General features: G+C 47.0%; 1 protein-coding gene across 1 annotated transcript in view; it reads right to left on the bottom strand.

The window, feature by feature from the left end:
* The window catches only part of PTPRJ (protein tyrosine phosphatase receptor type J), a 47,163-nt gene that overhangs the window by 7,325 nt on the left and 17,069 nt on the right, over positions 1 to 22,769 (bottom strand). Inside the window, exons 7-19 of the mRNA XM_052652830.1 lie at positions 19,623 to 19,880; positions 18,588 to 18,863; positions 15,984 to 16,274; positions 12,215 to 12,346; positions 10,141 to 10,351; positions 9,852 to 9,976; positions 7,183 to 7,270; positions 5,972 to 6,013; positions 5,425 to 5,433; positions 5,234 to 5,321; positions 4,356 to 4,446; positions 3,020 to 3,093; positions 2,791 to 2,925 (exon numbers count right to left, since the gene is read on the bottom strand). Of these exons, the coding sequence (XP_052508790.1) occupies positions 2,791 to 2,925; positions 3,020 to 3,093; positions 4,356 to 4,446; positions 5,234 to 5,321; positions 5,425 to 5,433; positions 5,972 to 6,013; positions 7,183 to 7,270; positions 9,852 to 9,976; positions 10,141 to 10,351; positions 12,215 to 12,346; positions 15,984 to 16,274; positions 18,588 to 18,863; positions 19,623 to 19,880 (1,820 nt within the window). The remainder of the gene's footprint in view (positions 1 to 2,790; positions 2,926 to 3,019; positions 3,094 to 4,355; positions 4,447 to 5,233; positions 5,322 to 5,424; positions 5,434 to 5,971; positions 6,014 to 7,182; positions 7,271 to 9,851; positions 9,977 to 10,140; positions 10,352 to 12,214; positions 12,347 to 15,983; positions 16,275 to 18,587; positions 18,864 to 19,622; positions 19,881 to 22,769) is intronic.

Raw genomic sequence — 22,769 nt, 5'->3', positions numbered from 1 at the left:
ATGGGGTCACACAGAGTCGGACACGACTGAGCAACTAAGCACGGCACATAACACCTCATACTCAGATAAGAAACTGACTTAAATGGTACCTGATGTCAGCACTTGGTGAAAGCTGAGAAGGAAACACTAAACTGCCATTTCATTTTCTTCATGAAAGAGTAAGGTTCACCTCTGACATTTTTTGAGTTAATTCATGTTAAAAGACATATTGATTTTGATGTAATTTTTCTCTTTGTTGAAACCAATTGAAAACCAATAATTTAAGTTGCTCATGATATTAGTAACTTTGCCAAATGATACACTAAATAAATTTTATTGGTTGATGCCAAAAAAAAAAAATCCCGGCTTCTGGACCACTGCTCCAAGAAAGAACACGGGACTGGGGAATACACTGGCGTGGAGTTTTTGCCTAAGTTGGTCTCTTTCCAGCTAGATTTACATTGCTAACTTGTGGGCAAGTTCTTAAACTCTAAGCTTTAGTTTCCCCGTCTATAAAATAGTAACATCTCCCAGGGTTGTTAGAGGGAAAAATAACATATATGGAGAATCTAGTACCAGTCATTTCTAAAGGAAATCAACCCTGAATATTCATTGGAAGGACTGATGCTGAAGCTCCAAAACTTTGGCCACCTAATGTGAAGAGCCAACTCACTGGAAAAGACCCTAACGCTGGGAAAGATTGAGAACAGGAAGAGAGTGGGCGAGAGAGGATGAGACGGTTGGATGGTATCATCAACTCGTTCAGCTGGTAAAGAATTCACCTGCAATGCAGGAGACCCCAGTTCAATTCATGGGTTGGGAAGATCCCTTGGAAAAGGGAGAGGTTACCCTCTCTAGCATTCTGGGCTGGAGAATTCCATCCACAGAGGAGCCTGGTGGGCTACAGTCCATGGGGTTGCCAAAGAGTCGGACACAACTGAGCGACTTTCACTTTCACACTTTTCACACACCGACTCAATGGGCATGAATTTGAGCAAACTCTGGGAGATAGTGAAGGAGAGGGGAAGCCAGGCGTGCTGCAGTTCATGGGGTCACAAAGAGTCAGGCACAACCTAGCATCTGAACAACAATAATACAGGCTCCCTTCTCCTCTCACTTAGTCATTAACATCCACTTCCCTCCCAATGTAAGATGAACGGGGGCCCTCGAGCCGCAACGACTGAGCCCATGAGCCACAACGAAGACCCAGCACAGCCAAATATTAATTTTTTCTTTAAAAATGAACAAGGGCCCATTTAAATTTGTCTTGCTCTCCATTAACTATGCTGTTTTCATTTATCCAACAGATATTTAGGAGAATGTTCCATGTGTGAAGCCTTGGGTTCAACAGCACCATAAAGCTTATTTGCATACAAATAAGCAGTGGCCTTTCATTTGCATAATAACCTGCTCTACCGTCAGAAGCAGGTACAGAACCCAACCTTCTGCATCACAAATAAAGCGAAGATGGGAACCATCTCTAATGGCTCTTTGTTACCTCTGCCTCCTCCATCCCCAACCCCCAGCACAGAGCCTTACATACACACTTGGGGCCAGACACACATCTGCTCAATTAAAGTGAAAGAAAAAAACACGGAGAGAAATGATGCCTGTCAGGTTCCCACTCTCCCCAGGATAGTGCGAGCACCCTGGAGCAGGAGCACCAGGAACAGGCAGAAACGCAGCTCTGGGGTCCACCAGAGACGCTGCAGGCGGAAACCCTCCAGGAAACCCGGAAACCCTCCAGGTGACTCCGAGGCATGTTAATGTTTCAGAACCATGGGCTTAGGGACTTGACTCCCACCCTATTCTTCAAGTAACAGACCTACATGAAAAGACTCACAGAGCACATGAGGTCCTATTCCTCAGGCACGGACTTTTCTGAATTTAGGCCAAGGTTTTCAATTCCCCTTGGTTTATTTGTGGAAAGGTGAAAGTGAAAGTCACTCAGTGGTGTCCGACTCTTTGCAACCCCATGGACTGCAGCCTGCCAGGCTCCTCTATCCATGGGATTTTCCAAGGAGGATACTGGAGTAGGTTGCCATTCCCTTCTCCAGGGAGTCTTCCCAATCCAGGAATTGAACCTAGGCCCGCTGCATTTCAGGCAGATTCTTCACCATCTGAGCCACTAGGGAAGCCGAGGGATTTCATCACTAGAAGAAATCTTGTGTTTGATGGGAGGATTCCAGGCCATCACAGGGGAGAGGGAACTGCTGAGACTTATTGGGAGATAAGTTGGAAATTTTGCAGGGTTCTGATGTTAAAAACTGAGTTTGAAAATCACTGAATCACTCATATTGGTCATCTCACAGGTACAGCTGGTTGCTCGGGGACAAGACAGGCTTGCACCCATTCACAGAGCTGATGGGGACTTCCCTGTGGCACAGTGGTTATGCCGCTGTGCTTCCAATGCAGGAGGCATGGGTTCAATCCCTGGTCAGGGAACTAAGATGCCACAAGCCACGGGCATGACCAAAAAAATGCATTAACACAGAGCTGATGAAGGATGGAGTTGCACGAAGTTCTTTTGCGGCACTAACCCAAATCTTGATGTCTATTAACTCCAGCAGCAATGACTTAATGTATAGAGAACATTCTTCTCTCCATAAAGAAGGTAACAATAACACAGATTTTTTTTTTAGCATTTTTTTTAAACTTTTAGAGGAAAAAAAGACAAAAAACACATTTCTAAGAATAGAAGTGCTAATGCTTGGGGGAGTGTCTTTTTTTAAAAAATAGGCTTTAAAACACCCTCCACCACAGTAACTATGAATGAATGAACTGAGCTGAATCACAGCAAAAATTACGTACCCTTCCCTGTTCAACACATTTGGTCAGCATGACAATGGCATAGACATTTTTCTCCCAAACCATACGCCAAAAATCTTTCAGAGTGTTGGGCAGAGGTCCTTGCGTGGCGATGAAATCTTCTTTGGAATGGTAGCCCTAGAAAACGGAGAGCAGCACAGGGTCGATCTCAAAGAGACGGAGGAGGAGCCCGAGGACCTCCTCCAGCACGCGAGCCCCGCTCCCCACTCACAGGCATGTAGTTGGCATTGATGTAGTCGTCGGTCGAATGGGTCTGAACTGAAAGTTTGACACGGGAAATGTCATCTGTGACATTCAAAGAGAAGATTTCCACGTTAGGATACGGAAGAGAATATTTCATCTCAGAACAGAGAAACAAGTGCAAAACGGCAACGCAGGGGCTCCATCACACCTTGACGCTACGTGGCTCAGTGTTTTAGATCCACGGCCTTACTGCATTCCCGCCGTCACCAGATATGACCGTGGCACAGAGAAGTTGCATGATTCCTGGGCAGAGCTAGTAAGTGGCAGAGCCAGGGTTCTAACCTTGACAGTCTGGCACCGCCCAAGCTCTGAACCACTCCAGACCACCTTCTAGATGAAACCAACTACTTCCTTCCTTGGGTGTATGCCACAAGCCAGGGAAGGCCCTGCATAGTTATTTATCCCTCATAACCATCCTATGAGCTTCTGTGCCCATTTTACAGATGAGAAAACTGAGGGTCAGAGAGGTTAAGTGATTTTTTTCCAAGCTCTTTCATCTGGTGAGTGGCAGCCAGAATTCAAATCCAGTGCCCTTTCCACTATGGCAGGGTAGATCCTCAGGGTACAAAGTTAAGCCTTTCACACTTTCCCTATTCTCATTAAAAAGTTGTTATAAAAAGATAGTCCCAAGTGCAAAAATAAATTGAGTGCCTAAGACTACTATAAGTGGTATGTGTGGAATCTCAAATACGCAAATGAACTTATTTACAAAACAGAAACAAACTCACAGAGTAAACTGATGTGCTGTTGTTCCTGTGAGGCTACAGACATTTTCAATCCTCAAAAACAGGGATGAATCCAAATATAATTCACATCTAGCCACAGAGTGTACTCAGGCAACCAGAGACAGGTCTGGACAAGCAGAAAGCGTCGCTCCCCACTTGTCCTCCACCGGCTCCCCTTTTGTTCCAGAACTGTTTATGTCGGAATAAAGGGGCATAGAGGGGCTGTGAGAGCAAAGGGGCTCAAAGCACGGACTGTGGCCCTTTCCCTGCAGGAAACGGCCAGATCCAGTCCAAGTCTGGTCCCACCATGGCTCTCAGTGGGACTTCAGACAAATCACTCAGCCACTCTGTGCTTTTTTTTTTTTTTTTTTGCAGAATAGCCTACTACCTATTCTATAAGGCTATTGTGAGGCTGAATCCAACGGCTTACCCCTAAACACGGTGCTGAGCACACAGTAGGTGACTGATGGATGGCTGTGGGAGTGGCTGGTTAGTATCCTGACTCCTCTGCCCCCTGCTCTTAGAGACGTGATGTCCAAGATGGGGTGAAAAAGGGAAGATGTGGGAAACACAACTTACAGGGCAGAACGTTGTTATAGCGATTCTTTCCTCTGTTCTCAGCCAGTTCAGCTGCATACTTAGGCAGGTTAATTCCAACAAGCTTCAGATCCTGAAGGCAGACCATGAGAACCGCTCATTCACTCCGTGTCCAGACAGTACTCACACAGCACAAAGAGCAGAGCAGAATAAAGCGGGGATGCAGAGATGTTACGGGTAACACTGCATCCCCAGAAAGACATAGCAGCTCTGAGCCCTGGTACCTGTGAACACAGCCTGGCTGGAAATTACAGCTTTTGTGGATGTAAATCAAGATAAGATGAGGTCATACTGCAGAGAGCGGGGCCCTTAATCCAGTATCACTGATGTCTTTTTTTTTTTTTCTTTTAATTTGGTTATTCCAGGTCTTAGTTGCAGCACGCAGGGTCTGTTTTTATTTGCGGCATGAAGGATCTTTAGTTGCGGCATATAAACTCCTAGCGGCAGCATGTGGGACCCACTTCCCTGCTCAGGGATTGAACCTGGGCCCCCCGCACCGGGAGCACAGAGTCCTAGCCACTGGACCACCAGGGAAATCCCTGATACCTTTATAAGAAGAGAAAAGACACTGAGATAGAGTCACATAAGGGAGACACGTAAAGATGGAGGCAGGAGACTTCCCCGGCAGTCCAGTGGTTAAGACTCCGGCGCTTCCGCTGCAGGAGGCATGGGTTCAATCCCTGATTGGGAAACTAAGGTCCCATATGCCATGAAGCATGGCCAAAAAAAAAACCTTCTCTCTTCCCTCAAAGAGGGCTACCTCTTACCCAAAGCTTCACCATAAAACAGAAACAGGCAGCTTCCCAACTTTCAGGAAAAACATAAAGCAAATAAAACTATGACACTCAACAAGCACATACTTCATATTCTTCTGCAAACCCACAGTTGGAGTCAGCTTGCTGTTTCTTGAAGTAGGCCTCAAAATTCTCCACTTTGATTAACTTGGATCTAGGGGAAAAAGCAACGTGTCAGAATTGGCTGCATTCAATCAAGTTCACACTCAAGATAGAAACATGCAACTTATTTTTTAAAAAGCAAACTGTGTACTCACCTTTTAGGTCTTCACCATAGAAAAGCAAAGGAAAAAAAAAAAGACAATTAGGGAAAAAAAAAATAATGACTCAACCATAACTCCAGAGATTTTCCCCAAAAAAGAAAACCTATAGTATAAGGGAAGGGGGTGTTTGGGGGAGGTTCACTGTAACGTAATTCACAAAACACTGAAATGTGAATCAGGACATCTGACTTCTAGACCCTGTTTTATAACTGAGTGGCTTCCTGACTCTGAGCAAGTTCTCTCCTCCTAGACCTTGAATAACCATGTTTTTAATCACAAAATATATATCTATTGGTAGAATACGGCAAGTATAGTTCTACTTGGCATGGTAGAACGTGGCAAGGAAGCCAGCTTCGGGAGACAAGTAAACATGGGTCCTTGCAGGATAACAACGCTAATAAGAACTTCTGCACGATCAGGTCCAAACGTGTCAATCTGGAAAAATGGCAGCGGTTCCCATCAAAAAAAAAAAAATCTCAAAATAGTCACTGAACAGATTGGGGGCTTAAATGTCTTAAGGCTCATAAATGTAGAGACTTACTTAATTTGAGAAAAGGTCACCTCATTGTTCTTTGCATCTTTCCTATTTTGAAAGAAAAACAGGCTCATTAGATCAAAACGGCTCAATACTGTGCTTTGTTCCCTGTGTGTATCTACAAGACGCTTCTTCCCTAGCCTTAGATTATACAGCACATCAGATCCTGTTCACAAACACGGAAGCTTAACGGTCTAAACCCGTGAAGTTACTCGCTTTTATACCATCTAAAAGTATCACAGGATCCTACTCAAGCAACTTGTAGGAATTTCTCTGAGTAAATACAGATCAGCAGCATCACCCTGTTATACAGTCAAGCTCACTAGTTCATACTCTGATTTTTGTTTTTGTTTTGTTTTTTGAGTAAGCCTTTCTGAAAAAGTTACTGTAATAAACCAGAAAACATAACCAGTGTTGGTGAGGGACCAGGGACCAGGGTGGGTGGGGGGGGCTGGGGGGAGGGACCTGGAGCTCTTCTGTATTGCTGACTAAGCTCCATACTGGTATTTGAAAGAAAAAAAAAATGAAATAACTCTGGAAGGCAATTTTGCAGTATGTATTAAAATTTAAAATATGCATACCTACTGGCCCAGCAATTACCCAGCTTGGAATTTGGCCTAAGGGAATAACTATGATTGTGCCAGATTTACACACAAGGATAAGTAACAGTGGCAAATAAGGACACAAAAACATCAGAAAATTGGTTGAATAATTTCCATATAGCTGAACACTCGATAGCCACTTAAAATGAAGACCTGGAGCTGTCCACAATGTCTTAAGAACAAAAGCAAGCCAGAAAATAACATGTATAATATGATGGTTTGTGGGTGTGTGTATTTATGAGTTTTGTAGTCACATCCATGTTAAGAGCAGTTTTCCACGGTGTAAGTATGGGCTATTTCTTGTCTTTCTGTTTTTTATTGTTGCTTTTGTCATAAGTATGTATAAGTTTACTTTAACAAGAAATGATAAAGCTGTTTTTGACCTCTCCCTCAAAAAAAAAAAAACAGAATCTAATGCAAAAAGCTAGACCAGAGGCACTGCCTATCGACCCTGGAGGGCAAGGCGTCAGAGAAAACCAGGTACAGGACGCATCAGAAGTTCTGGGCCAGGAGGAAGCCCAGGGCACAGACGCACCGCAACGCACTCACGCAGGCTCTTGCTCAATCAACTGATAATACATGTAGCATATCATGATTAGCATAAGCAGCGGTCACCTTTTCTTCCTCCAGAAGATGAAGCCTCCCACGGCCACGATAACCAGGGCACCAAAGATACATCCGAACACTGCTCCACAGATGACGCCTGGGGAGAGTCCACACAGGAGGCACATCGGGAGGTGCTCACAGCCAGACACACAGACAGCTCGTGTGGGGGGGAGGGGGGGTGTGTGGCAGAGGGCGGGTAATAGCTCTGGACATAAAACGTGTGTGTGTCTGTGTGTGTGTGTTGGGGGTGTGTATGTGTGTGGTATGTCTGTGTGTATGTCTGTGGTGTGTGTGTGTGTGTGTAGTATATGTGTGTGTGTGTGTGGTGTGTGTGTCGGTGTGCGTGTGTGGCAGAGGACAGGTAATAAATAGCTCTGGGCACAAAACGTGTATGTCTATGTGCAGTATGTCTGTGTGTGTGTGGTGTGTGTGTCTATGTGTGTGATGTGTGTTTGTGTGTAGTATGTCTGTGTATGTCTGTGTGTATCCTGCCTGTGTGTGGTGTGTGTGTATCTGTCTGTGTCTGTGTGTGTATGTGGTGTCTTGTGTGTGTCTATGTGTGTACGTGTGTGTGTGTATGTGGTGTGTGTCTGTCTGTGTGTGTATCTATGTGTGTGTCTGTCTGTGTGTGTGTGGTGTGTGTCTGCATATCTGTGTGTGTGTGTGTCTGTGTCTGTGTCTGTGTGTGTATGTGGATCTATGTGTCTGTCTGTGTGTGTGTGGTCTGTGTGTATGTGGTGTGTGTCTGCGTGTGGTGTGTGTATCTATGTGTGTGTCTGTGTCTCTGTGTGTCTCTGTGTATGTGTCTCTGTGTGTGTCTGTGGTTTGTGTCTGCGTATGGTGTATCTATGTGTATGTCTGTGTCTGTGTCTATGTGTGCACCTGTGTGTGTCTGTCTGTCTGTGTGTCTGTGTGTGCACCTGTGTGTGTGTCTGTCTGTATGTGTGTCTGTGTGTCTGTGTGTGTGTGTATGGTCTGTGTGTCCATGATGTGTGTCTGCGTGTGTTGTGTGTATCTGTGTGTCTGTGTGTCTGTGTGTGTGTGGTGTCTATGTGCGTGTCTGTGTGTGTGTCTGTGTCTGTGTGTGTGCGTGTGTGGTGTCTGTGTGTCTGTCTGTGTCTGTGTATGCACGTGTGTGTGTCTGTGTGTGTGTGGTGTCAATGTGTGTCTGTGTCTGTCTGTGTCTATGTCTGTGTGTGTGTGGTCTGTGTGGTGTCTGTGTGTCTGTCTGTGTCTGTGTGTGCATGTGTGTGTGTGCATGTGTGTGTGTGCGTGTGTGTGTGTGTGTGTGTGGCACAGGGCAGGTAGGCAGCTCTGGATGTAACCTAGCCTAGGTGTCTGGGAGCAGTCCTGGGCTCCTGGCCGCTGCTGCCTGGCTGCTCTGGGAAAGGTGCTACTCCCTCCACCTGCAAACTGAGGCAGCTGAGCTACCGGTGACTTTCGGGTTGTCCTCACCCGCCACTTCCTTTCCTCCCACGGAGGTGTGTGCAGCACCCCAACATACAAGATGCCAAGCAGGCAGAAATGCTCTTAGTGAGCTTGGAGTTGGGCGGGAGCTCCCGGGGAATGGGCTGTGGGGGGTGTGGGGGTGCGGGAGCAGCCACAGTTTGAAAATTCCTGGACACGCAGTTCCACCGTTGACTTTTCGACACTAACGCCCACACGCCCGGGTAACATCAAACCCGTGTGCTTGCGGGGGAGGCTTTGGGGATCCCTGAACTTGGCTCCTGGGCTTCTTTGCTGAAGCCAACGGCTACCAAGTACAGAGACCAGACAAATAAACTGGCTGGCCAGTCGGCCTCTGGCCTGAGCAGAGGGGATGCACCCTGCCCGCTTCAGCCCTTGAAGCTCCTAAGTCACTTCACTCTGTGATAAAGGACAGGAGCACTCGACAGGGAGTCCAAGCCCAGAATGTTGGGCCGGCCCCTAAAGGCACCGTGCAACCTGGGGCCAGTCACTGCCCCTCTCTGGGCCTTAACACCCTCATTTCTAAAGCGGGGATTGCACAGATAGAGAGAACAGACTTCCGGTTGCCAAGGGGACGGTGGGCGGGGGGAGGAAAGGACTGAGTTTAGGACCAGCAGAGGCAGAGTATCATGTCCAGGGCGGATAAACAGCAAGGCCTACTGCACATGGCACAGGGAGCTGCATCCCCACCCTGTGATAAACCGTAAAGGAAAAGAACGTAAGAAAGAGTATGTGTGTGTGCGTCTGTGTGTGTGTCTGAATCACTCTGCCATACTCCAGAGACAACACAACATTGTACATCAACTGTACTTCAATAAAATTTTTTAAAAATAAAATGCGCATCCGACAAGATGATTTCCATGTCTCCTTCTGATCCTAATAGTCAAGAGTTCCATTCACTGCAAGGGGCATGTGTGTCTGGCACACGGGAACACAAACCACTGCATTGGAGAGAAAGGAGCAAATAGGGCGTGCCGACTGGAAGTGCAACGGGCCTTCGGAGGAGGGACGTGGCGGGCAGGGGCTGGGGGGACCCCAGAAGAGGAAGCTGAGCTGGGTCCTGATGGCCAAGTGACATCTCAGCTTCTGCGAAAAGAGACCAGGCTTTCCAAGCCTCCTGGGGACCCAGGGAGGGGTGCAGATGCCCGTCCTTCTGTGGATACTGGAAGCAAAGCCTCAGTGAATTGCTAACAGCATTCTTGCCCCTCTACCTGGATCCTGGGGCAAGAAAACGGCCTCTGACCAGGGACTGAAGGACACGTAGCTCTCGTTCCCATCTATGAGTCCCTTGCCGTGAGGGCTGAAGGCAATACTGGTGAATCCGGCCACACAAGCCCTGTGGGGTGACAAGGGAAAAAAAGAGGTGACTGAGACGTGACGTCCCAGGCACAGAGAGCTCCGTGCTCAGAGGCCCAGGCACAGAGAGGGCCTGCCGTCCCAGGCACAGAGAGCTCCGCACTCAGAGGCCCGGCCCGCGGAGCAAGAACCACGAGGCATTACCGATAGGAGCCCAGGGGTTCCAGCTTCCCGTTGTAGTAGCCATGTGTGATGGACTCGTTGCCAACATCAACTTCGTATTTCAAGACTTCAGACAAGCCCTGAGCACGTCTCTTTGCTTCTGTCGTTATGAGGTACGTCACATATGTATTCGAGGCCCTCCTTTTGAAGTCATCATATGTGAATCTCAAAATATCTGCCGATGGCGAAACAGCTAAGAAAGGCACACAGAAGGGAAGGCATAAGAACGTGAGAAAGGGATCGCACGTCGGGTGGGGAGGCGGGTACAAACTGCTGGTGTAAGACAGGCTCCAGGATGCCTTATACAGCACAGAGGATGCACCCAGTACTGTGTAACAGCTGTAAACGGAGTGTAACCTTTAAACACTGTATACATCTTTTTTAAAGAGAAAGAAAGTGAGGTTCCCAGAGGTTCACTGTGTCTCCAGCATTTCTAAACAATGACCTTGACAGTGAATGTTGGTGGTGACCCCTGCCATCTCTTACGTATGCTCTCTCTGCCAGGTTTTCCTTGTATTAAGTTCTAAGAGCTTTACTTACCTATTTAATCCCCACAATAATCTCATTGCACAGGCTGACTATCCCCACTGTGCAGACGGGGATACATCTGTACAGTAAGAAGGTCTGAGCTTTGGAACTTCCCTGAGGGTCCAGTGGTTAGGACTCTGAGCTTTCAAGGCCATGTACCTGGGTTCAGTCCCTGGTTGAGGATCTAAGCTCCGCAAGTTACATGGCATGGCTAAAAGAGACCTGGGCCCAAAGGTGGTGGAGTCGTATTTCTAACCCAGACCATCCGACGGGGAGTGTGTGTGACCTCACCCATCCCAGGCTGGTCCTGATCAGGCTGGTCAGTATGCAACCTCATCTCCCCCATTCAGCAAAGATCTGAGCTTGGGATTTGCTGAAAACCTGCACAGCAAAATGACCAGGTGTCTGAAACAGAGTCAAAACAAAAGACAGAAAGAAAGAGAGCGACCGAGATCTCAACGTCTCTTTTTGAAATTAAGCCACAGGTTGACGACACCAGCGAATCCCTTGTCTTCCTGGATGTGCACTGCCCTGACAGTGGGTTTGATCTCTGTCTTCCTCGGGGAGATGAGGACGGAATCACAGGCCGCACGGCTGGGCAGGGACGGCACGGCATTGTTCACAGTTAAAGAATCACCAAAGAGCAAAGCCCGGCCCTTTTTTGTGTTTTGGCCATGCCACGTAACTTGCGGAGCTTAGTTCCCGAACCAGGATTGAACCCAGGTACATGGCCTTGAAAGCTCAGAGTCCTAACCACTGGACCCTCAGGGAAGTTCCAAAACTCAGAGCCTTGAACCAAGCCTTGAACAGAGCACCCAGTCCCACCCACCCATCCTCGAAGCCTTCCCTTCTTACTTCCAAGGAATGTAACGGAGCCCTTTAAGGAAAGGCGGCGTTTAATCCACCTCCTCTCTCAGCTGTGGCGATGCTCTTTGCCAGTTCCCACTGCAAATGCAATTTTTTTGTTGTTTTCTCCCAAGAAAAAGTCACCCTTTGAGGATCATTTGGGCGTGTGTGTGCGTGTGTGTGTGTGTGTGTGTGCATGCGTGCATATGCATGCACATGTGCAAGAGACAAAGTTGGTTAAAACTACTAATCTGCTACCTAAAAGACTCTGTGTTGCAAAAGAGATGAAAAACCTAGCTTAGAGGTAAGCAATTCAAATCCAAGGGCCACAGCCAGCCACCCACCCATTTTTGGTAAATTCTGGAATAGTCACTCTCACTCTTTCTGTATCTTCTATCGTTTCTTTCACGCGACAGCCGCAAAGTTGAGCAGCTGAGAAGGAGACTGCAGAGCCTGCGAAGTTTAAAATGGTTTGCCGTCTGGCGCTTTGCAGGAAGTCTGTCAACCTCTGACTGCACTCATCAGAATTACACCCACTCATCCCCGGGTGAGTGCTAAAGTGTGGGCCGCGGTGTCAAATCCGACATGTGTCTGTCTCACTAATGTGCCTCAGTGAGCATGAAGTGGTGCCTGGTCACGCCATCACCCACCAGCTACAGAACCCATCAGGACCCCTCCTTACCATCCACACTGGTGAGAACAAGTGCGTAGGCTTTGATAGGTCCATGGCTGGCTTCAAACCCGCTGAACTTGACCTTCACTGAATTGTGACTGACAGATGTGATATTGGGGGACCCATCTGGAAGAGGGGGGTCTGAAACAGGACAACACAAAATACTTAAAACCAAAGAAGGAACAAAATTATTAAGGAGAGGATTTGCTGTAGTGCCCCCCTCAAGATCGCCCCTGGTTCTGCATGCTGTGTGTTGGGCTCACACAAAGCAAATCCAGAAGCAAAGGGCGAGGGAGCGAACTGGTGGGGACAGAGGTGGGGGGTCCTCGGGGACCCTGCCTAGCTGACAAGCACCCCTTCAGTGGGTCCAGCCACATTCCCAAGGGGGCCTCCTGGCAACCTCGTTTCTAGAAGGTAATGTGTCTTTCCTGTTTTCCGCTGGTCCTTCCTGACCCAGAAAGGCCAGGTTGCTTACCCTGAGAAGGGGGGCAGAAGGAGGAGAATGAGACAGAGGCTGTGTAGGTGGAACGTCCAGGTGGGGACCTGGGAGCTGGACTTGGCCCCAGGACTGGTCGGTCAGCTGAGAACAATGACGGAGCAGGTACCCAGAGGGAAGCAAGGACCACGTGGAGAGAACACACTTCCTCCTGAGACCTGACTGCAGTCCTACTCTGCCCTTCATACCAAAGTCCTGATTGTTCCCTGCTGCTGCTGCTAAGCTGCTTCAGTCGTCTCCAACTCTGTGCAACCCCATAGATGGCTGCTCACCAGGCTCCCCCATCCCTGGGATTCTCCAGGCAAGAACACTGGAGTGGGTTGCCATTTCCTTCTCCAATGCATGAAAGTGAAAAGTGAAAGTGAAGTCGCTCAGTAGTGTCTGACTCTTAGCAACCCCATGGACTGCAGCCTACCAGGCTCCTCCGTCCCTGGGATTTTCCAGGCAAGAGTACTGGAGTGGGGTGCCATTGCCTTCTGCGTCATTTGTTCGCTAGGGATGGTCTAAAACTCCGCTAGAGAAACCCAGCTGACCCTCTTCCTGGAAATCAGAAGAGCCCACACAGAAACATTCTGAGTGGCCTTAAGCCACTTAAGACACAAAAGGAAAGAAAAGCTGAATAAAGATGATCCCTCTCCTCATACACACTCTACCTAACCTGTCTCCCATGTACAGTGTGAGTGTCTTCGCTATTATAATCAAGAGAGACTCAGAAAAGTGAACTCCAAAAAGACAAAGCCCACAGCCCAATTCTCCAAACGCATGCTGTCCAGTATTCTTGCTGGGGAAATCCCATAGGCAGGGGAGCCGGGCGGACTACAGTCCACGGGGTGGCAAGAGTCGGACGTGACTGAGCAACTAAGCAACAATAAATCACTCTGAAAAGTAACTAGTCCAACTCTGGACGTAGAGTATCTCATTAATAACGTGTGTGTGTGCGTGTACGCACGCTCAGTCATGTCCAACTCTGCGACCCCATGGACTGTAGCCCGCCAGGGTCTTCTGTCCATGGGGATTCTCTAGGCAAGAATACTGGACTGGGTTGCCATGCCCTCCTCCAGGGGATCTTTCCCAACCCAGGGATCAAACCTGGGTCTCCTGCACTGCAGGTAGCTTCTTTACCAGCTGAGCTACCAGGGAAGCCCCATTAATAACTTACATTATACAAATTAAATGAAATTAAATGCTGAAATGATAACATTTTTAATATACTGGGTTAAATAAAATATGCTCAAAACTCATTTCAGAGACTTCCCTGGCAGTCCAGTGGTCCACACTTCCAATGCAAGGGTTCAATCCCTGGTCGGGGAACTAAGATCCCATATGCCACATAGAGCAGAAAAAATAAATAAACACTTCATTTCAGCTGCTCTTTTCAGTTGCCTAATGTGGTGCCTAGGAAATTTTTTATTATACAAGAGGCTCATATGATTTACTACTGGAAGGCACAGCTCTAAACCATCCTCTGGCAACCTCTCAAGTAACTGACAGCAGTGGCAACTTGGAGGCGCTGTTCCCACGTCTTGGTGTCAACTGCCTCATCAGACACTGTAACACCCACTGCCACACCCCCGGTAGCTCTTTGCCTTCTAGCCCGCCAGCTGGGAGTCCCCAGCTCCCTGCCCCAAGACAGCATTCACCTCCAAGCCTGGAAATTCTTTCCTTCTCAATGCCTTTCTCAGTCCTACACTCAAGGGGCCCTGCCTGCCTGCACTGGGAAAATCCCCTGGAGAAGGAAATGACAACCCACTCCAGGATTCTTGCCTGGGAAATCCCATGGACAGAGGAGCCTGTAGCGCTACGGTCCAGGGGGCTGCAAAAGAGTCAGACACGACTGAGTAACTAAGCAGCAACATGAGAACATTCACTAGAAGGAATCTCTTGTGAATGACCCCAAAACAGCTGGGGAATTTGTTGACCCAGATTCTAGCGAAATATGAATCTTGACTGAGTTTCTCATAATAGTTTAAAAAAAAAAAAAAGATTGTTGGGAGTTCCCTGGTGACCTAGTGGTTAGGATTTAGTGCTTTCTCTGCTGTAACTGGGGTTCAAATCTTGGTCAGGGAACTAAGATCCCACAAGTTGTGCAGCTTGGCCCAAAAAAAAAAGGATCGTTAAATTTTTTAATGTAATGGTCATAGGAATGCCAAAGAATTGATGCTTTTGAGCTGCGGTGTGGGAGAAGACTCTTGAGAGTCCCTTGGACAGCAAGGAGATCCAACCAGCTCATCCTAAAGGAAGTCAGTCCTGAATATTCATTGGAAGGACTGAGGCTGAAACTCCAGTACTTTGGCCACCTGATGCGAAGAACTGACTCATTTGAAAAGACCATGATGCTGGGAAAGATTGAAGGAAGGAGGAGAAGGGGACGACAGAGGATGAGATGATTGGATGGCATCACCAACTCAATGGACATGAGTTTGGGTAAACTCCGGGAGTTGGTGATGGACAGGGAGGCCTGGCGTGCTGCAGTCCATGGGGTCACAAAGAGTCAGACACGACGGAGCAACTGAACTGAACTGAATAGTAATGTAGTTATGTTAGAAAAGGGGCGGAAAGGAGTCCCTCTGTTGCATCAATACATGTGGAAAACATACAAATAAAATTATAGAATAACCAGGACTGGTCTCAAAGAAATCCAATGAGAGTGGAGGGGATATAAATGAAACAAGATTGGTCAAATGCCCACAAATGGTCAACTGAGTGATGATGGTACGTGGGTCCCATTACACTGTCCTGTGCTTTCGTGTCTATTTGAACATTTCTATAAAAATTCTTTGTTTTAATGCAGTAGAGGAACTTACCACTTAAAAGAATATGTGGCAACAAATTGTTGCATAAAACAAAGGCAACTTTTGGAATGTAAAAGATAATTCTCACTAAATTTCTATAGATTATACAGTTTCTATGCCTCCCTTGTGATTAGGCTGGTAAAGAATCGGCCTTTAATGTGGGAGACCTGAGTTCGATCTCTGGGTTGGGAAGATCCTCTGGAGAAGGGAAAGGCTACCCACTCCAGTATTCTGGCCTGGAGAATTCTATGGACTGTATAGTCCATGGGGTCGCAAAGAATCGGACACAACTGAGCAACTTTCACTCACTCACTATAGTTTCTATAGACTATATAGACTAGATTTCTACAGAACTGGGTTAACAAAAACAAATATTTTGGATAAATTTTTTTAGAAACAGGTTTCCAACAACACTTGGCAGAGCCTCTGGGTCAGCTTTCCAGGAGTAATCAAATGACCTGCTGGCTACCCTGCCCTCCGGGAAGCCCACCTGTGATGCCAGAGAGGCAGGTGTTTCGGGCGGGCGGTGCCTTCTTGTTACAGGACCAGGTAGCAATGCTGATGTCGTACAAGGTAGAAAAATTCAAATGCATGACTTCCATCGTGAACTCAGAGCTGTTCTTTGAGGAGCAGCCCTCCACAGTTGTTGTATTTTTCCAGTATCCATGGCTGACCTCCAGCTCAAAGCCTGCGTTGGTGCCTAAAGGGCAGGCCCACCTAAGGACCAAGGTGGCCTTCTTGGGGACTGCTTCACACTTGAAGGAGGCTACCGGCTCAGGGTCTGCAAGGCAAGCACAGCACATCATGAGATTCTTGGACGTTTGCCTTTGCAAACACTTAAGCTTGGGATGCCTGGCCCGTTGGTGATGAGGAGACAGCAGTGGGGAAAGGCAGAAGAGGCAGAGGCTGACCTTGAATCAGGCCTTACTGAACTTTGTGACCTTGGGTCAGCCCCAGCTGCAGGACTATCTGAGCATTAAATGAAACGGTGGCCATCAGGCTCCAGGCTGGGAGGGCACAAGGGCCCGTGAGACGTGGCTACCTTACGCTGGGAGTGGTAGCAATTTCTCCACCTGCATCCCCTCACCTGGGCACCCTCTTGACCATCGTTCTGGAACAGGCAGGGTTGCCACTGTCCCATTTTGCAGCTGAATCAACTGAGACTTAGATTAAGTAACTTGCTCAAATGACATGGCTGGCCAGCGGCAAAGCCAAACCAGATCCTGGCTTTTCTAAATCCAAGTCCAGGGTGTTTTCTACATACACAACAGGCTGAATAATCAATGGTAAACGGCACCCGTTTCTTCATCTTTACCATGGGGTGTTATTTGTCTCTACCCATTTGAACGGCTTCCCTGGTGGCTCTGCGGTGAAGAATCTGCCTGCGACGCAAGAGACCCAGGTTCAATCCCAGGGCCAGGAAGATCCCCCAGAGGAGGACATGGCCACCCGCTCCAGTACCCTTGCCAAGAGAACCCCATGGACAGAGGAGCCTGGCGGGCTGCAGTCCATGGGGTCTCAGACTCAGACACGACCGACTCAACTAAACAGCAGCATCAGGATTTTATGAAGTGTCCACAGAAAGCTGACATAAATGGAAAACTCTTTCAGATCCCAGTGGTGTCTCCAAAAATAAATAAATGGAAAACTCTGTGTTAATGTACTGGGGGTGGGGATATTATCATGACTTGAACATTGCAGTGTTTTAAAGCAGAAAAATTTTAAAGCGTCACCCAAGCACAGCGCCCACATTTTCCACCTGAGGCCTGGAAGGACCACCTGCCCGATACAATCCCCCTCCCACAGTCCTGTCCATCCACCCCCCGACTCATAAATGCTCACAGATATCTTTCTCTTGCTACAGGGAACCATGACTGCAGCTAAGATAAATATTAGCAGTGGAAGCCACCCACACGCCGAAGATCAGAGTCTAGACCCAGTGAACAGAGTTCGAGTTAACACAGGGGGCTCAGAGCTGCCAGCATCTCATGCCACTCCACGTGAAAGGTCAGAGGTCATCGAGGTCCCAGCCCCTACACTACCAGGGAGGCTGATCTGCTGAGATCCCTGCCCCACTTCCAGATCAGCCTGAACACACCTGAAGGGCTTAGCCTAAGGAAGAAAGGAAGCAAGTGCAAAGCGGGTAGGGGATAAGATGGCCCACAGGTCCAGAGGGATAAAGGTCCCGCCATCAGAACTGTGAGCAGAAGGACTCACAGCCGTTCACCAAACATCCCCCCACTCACTCTCTGAAAGCTCCTTCAGTTTAAACACAGGGCTCTTCTCTTTAAACGATCACACTTTTTGCATTGAGAGATAAGGATCAAGAAAAGTGAAGACACTGAGCATCCCTTTTAACTATATCCTTTCTGTCTTCTTCAGGGTAAAAGCCAAACTATTGAGCTGCAAGGCCTGACATCAGCTGTGCCCTGGCCCCTCACCCCGTGGGCCTCACCTCCTCCACCTCCCCCTCTTGCTGCCGTGGCTCCACCTCTGCCATCCTGACCTCCTGCTCTTCCTCCAACACAGCAGGCACACTCCAGGCCCAGGACCTCCGCACTGGGGCTGCCCGTCTCTCCCGTCCACGTGACTGGCTTCACTTCCTACAAGTCTTTGCTCAAAAGTCACCTTTTCGACAAAGCCTTCCCCAAGATAAACATCTCATTTCTCCTATCCTTTTTACTTCTCTTTCCTCGGCAGTAATCGTCACCTAATAACTGACATTTCTCACTTATTAGGTCTTCTGCCACCAGAATGAAAATTTCAGAAAGGCAGGGACTCATCTGTGACCTTTGACAGTACCTGACACACAGTAAATGCTCAGGACATATCTGCTGAATGAATGAACAACGAGGGCAGCAAGACAGCACTAATGAGATAATAGGATGCTCACACACCACACAGAAGCTAACCAACTCGAGGGGCTTCCCTGGTGGGCCACTGCAGCCGGGTGAAGGTTCTTCCCCTGGTTGGAAAACTAAGATGCCATGGTGGTCGGCAAGAAAACTGATCAACTAGAGTTTATTGCACGGACCTATGTGCAAGGTCAGCATGATACAAGAAGGACTCCAAGAGGCCCCTGAGGACTACTCACCTGTACAGAATGACTGCCTGCCGGGTGCAGGTGACTTGACATCTCCCACCTGCGTGAAGATCTCTACAGTGTAGAAGGAACCAGGTATTAACTTGGTGACTGTAGCATGGGTAACGCCGATGCCTGTGACTATTGGCGTGGCATTGCTGGAACTTCCATTCTGCCCAATAAGAAGGCAGTAGGTGTAGTTTGAAGAGGCTTTATCAACATTCTGCCAGTTTAAGGTTGCTGCTGTGGTATTGGTCGTTATCTCAATGCTGGACACATTGTTGGGCCCTTAAGTTTTAGGGGAAAAAAAAAAGGATGGATTAACTTGAGCCATTTTATTGACTGCATCTAAAAATAGCCTGGAAATTTTTTTTCTTTTTTTTTTTTCATTAAATTTAAAATAAAAATAGACTGGTCCCTTGGGTAAAGAATAAATAAAGCTAATACTTGCTGGGATCAAAAAAGAGGAGGCTTCCCCAAAAAGACATTTAGAAAATAATTATGCAGATTAAATCTCAAAAGAACTGAAGCTTTTCAGACTTCTTTTAATACTTTATCTGAAATCTATTTTCAAGATGTAATTTCCCACTTGAAATATGATTAATGAAACAAAAATATACAAAAAAGACATTATCAACTTCCATCTCTACCATATATTTAGGTCAAATATTAGCAAACCATGTCCCTCACAGGTGCATGCGAAACTGCTTCCTTTGGGCAGCATCTTCCATGCCAACATGACTGGGTGACCCCTCCTCCAGTCTGTATTCCCAAGGAATGAATGAATAGTGATGCTTCCCATGCTTATGGGATGCCCCTCTGCTTCGGAAGACAATTCCAAGTTCACATGGCTTAGCACCAGTGCTGCCAGGGCAGGGCAGAACGTTGGCTGAGCCCAATGTCTTCAGCTTACTTGGTTTCACATTGTACCTGGAGCCCAGAAACATAAGGGCCTCTTGCCTCATCACTGAACCTGTGCTTATTTCCCCTCCTCCAGGTGAAAGGCTGGGAAAATGCTTCCTCAGGAGGGTGTCCTAAAACACTCACGTGTGTACTGCAGAGTGGAGTTGGCCACCCCCTGGACCAAGTTCATCTTAGGGGTGACTGTGATTGTATATAAGGTGCCCGGGGTCAGGCCGTGGAAGGTGATCCCTGTGTGAGAACTGTTTTTCAAATCAGAGCCATGTTCAGACCATATTTCTACGCTGTAGATGTACCCGGTAGCGTTGTCTGTGTTCCGCCACTGCAGCTGCATGTCGGTTGTGGTGACGTTAACAACATGGATGTCAAACACTGCACTGGGATCTGGGCAGAGGAAAGGAAGAAAAAGGGAAGTCTGTCAATGACCATCGTAATGTCCAGCTTTATTCTAAAGTATCTGCCCAGAGAACCTGCTCTTCTGTCATCAAATGAGTTCACAAAGGGCAACCTCTCTAACACGTAGGCGAGAAACAGTTTCTTTCAAGAATCTTGGCTCTTCTGCAACACCAATGAATTTACCAACCTATCCTATCAGTTCTCTGGCCTTTTGCTTTTGTCATAGAGACATCCCCTTGGTTTGGGGGTGGTTGGGAGGGGGTCTTCTAGAGTGGAAACCATGCTCAGTTTTTCTTAATCTGAGTGCTAGTGACCAGATGGGTTCGGTTTGTAAAGATGCATCAAATTATGCACTTAGGATGTGTGTGCGTTTCAACGTGTGTATTATATCTCAGCAAAGTTTTTTAAAAACCACTCCCTCGGAAGAAAACATCTTTCTATAACATAGGCAGGCATACTGAAGAGAAAAACTGAAATGGAGAGCTGACACTGTGTGGGATCACTTGAGGCTGGAGTGCGGAAGGCGGAGAAGCCACGGGGCCGCATCCTCACAGCAGGGAGTCAGAAGCGAAACTACCCAGAGTGCTCTGGGCTCTGCACTCACCGTCTCACCTCTACACACTGAACCAGCCGCAATATAATTGCACAGAATCTTTTTTTTTTTAAGATTTTTTTTTTTAACTAGGACATCTTTAAAGTCTTTATTGAATTTTGTGGGAGTAAAATAAAAAGGGTGCAATAGTTAGCATCTGAACCATTTGTAAGTGTACAACTCAGCAGCGTTAAATACATTCACAGTGTGGTAACACCATCATCACTGTCTAAACACAAAGCGTTTCATGATGCCCAACACAAACTCTGTTCCCGTGAAATAAGAACTTCTCGTTCCTCCCTTCTCCCCGCTCCTCTATCTTCCGTCTCTATGAATGCGCCAGTTCCAGGCGCCTCACATAAGTGGATTTACGTGGTAGCTGTTCTTCTATGTCGGGCTTTTTTCGCCTAGCATAATGCTTTCAAGGCTTATTGTCACTGTAGCATGTCTTGGTACATCATTCCTGTGTGGCTAAATAACATTCTATTGTGGGGCGTCCCTGGTGGCTCAATGGTAAAGAATCCACCTGCAACGCAGGAGACGCGGGTTCAGTCCCTCGGACTGGAAGCTACCCTGCGGGAGGAAAGGGCAACCCACTCTAGGATTCTTGCCTGCAGAATCCCATGGACAGGGGAGGCTGGTGGACTACAGTCCACGGGGCTCACGAGTCAGGCACGACTTAGCAACTAAATAACAACAACTATTCTATTGTATGGATATAACACATTTCATCTGCTGATGGACACTTGGCTGCCTCCACCTTCTAGCTATTGTGAATCATGCTACTATGAATGTTAGTGTAGAGAAATATGTTCAAGTCCCTGATTTCAATTCTCTTAGAAATATGTATACATGTAAGAGTGGAATTGCTGGGTCATCCAGTACTTGCTTCCCTTTTTCAAAATCACCTTTAATGCTGTTACATTGATTCTCCCCCAGTAACAGCTCTTGATTTCCATTCATTGGGACGATTATAAGCAATAGTACAAGAGATGCCTTCTCCTTACAAATAGTCCTAAATTACTTCTGCAGTTGCTCCATATCGAAGTGCAGTCCACACCGTGGTTAAGACCTCAGTCTTCAAAGTCAGACAGAGGCCAGTTCACTCCCTTGTCACCCTGGGTCAGTTACTTAAGTTCACAGACTCCCCGTTTCCTACTCTATAAAATAGAGATGATAATAGTACCTACCTCATAGAGTTGTGTTCAAAATGTTTAAATACAAAGGCTGAGAGCCCAGCACTTTGTAGACCCCCACTACATAATGTTATTATTGGATTAAACCCTGGGAATTGGCAAGTCACACATCAAAGGGACCCAAATTGTGATCCCCTTACCATTAGCTACATTCTCAAAAAGAGAGAAAAAATATATATGTTGATACTATAACCTGATCTCAAAAGTCTAATCTGAAAATGAGACTTGAAAAGGAATTATGCACTTCATCTGAGGCATGCATTTTAGCAGTTCCCTTATTTTGGAAGCAGATCTTCCAAATAACCATCAATGCTTAATCCAACCAACAGAGCTGAGAAAACCCACACAAGGAGAATCTCAAAAGCCCAACTGACTTCACACATGGCTCAAGGAATCAGTCCCATTTCTTTACTCTTTCCTTCTGTAGAAAGGATTTCAAGTCCCCTTCAATCAAAGAGCAAGGATACTGGATGTTCTCCAAGGTTTCCCAAAAAATTTCACTTCAAATTTCAAAGGTAACAATAATGAACAATGAATTGGTTTCATGAAATACTTTTATCAACATCAATCAGCCTCATAAAACTAACAAGACCATTGCATCACAATATTGTTCATAAAAGACTGTAATGATCTCCCTGTCCAACAACAGGCAAATGGTCAAGCAATTTATAATACATCCAGACCAGCAGCCTGAACCTCTTCACCTTCTGAAAAAATATTGAGGCTCTCAGGGAATTTTTATTTATTTAGGTTATATTTATGTATGCTGTAACAGAACATCTTTAATGAGGAAATGCTTAAAATGTAAGAATACAAATCATACATTCCATGAGCCAACAGAAGGATGATGTCATCCCACGTCACACTGCATCTGGAAAACTCCACTGTACACTTATCATGAGAGAATGAGAGTGAAAAAGCCACATAGTATTCTAGTAGTATTATGATAATACTAATACCTCACAGACCCCCTTGAAAGAGTCTAGCGGACCACCCCAGAGGTCCCTGGACCACACTTTGAGAACCACTGATCTAACCAAGGGTCAGCAAACTTTTTCTATATGGACCACAGAACAAATATCCTAGGCT

The sequence above is a fragment of the Budorcas taxicolor genome, chromosome 15, assembly GCF_023091745.1.
Source record: "Budorcas taxicolor isolate Tak-1 chromosome 15, Takin1.1, whole genome shotgun sequence".
NCBI classification, from domain to species: Eukaryota; Metazoa; Chordata; class Mammalia; order Artiodactyla; family Bovidae; genus Budorcas; species Budorcas taxicolor.
The sequence above is the reverse complement of the archived record's forward strand: the minus strand, read 5'-3'. Positions and strand labels throughout refer to the sequence as shown.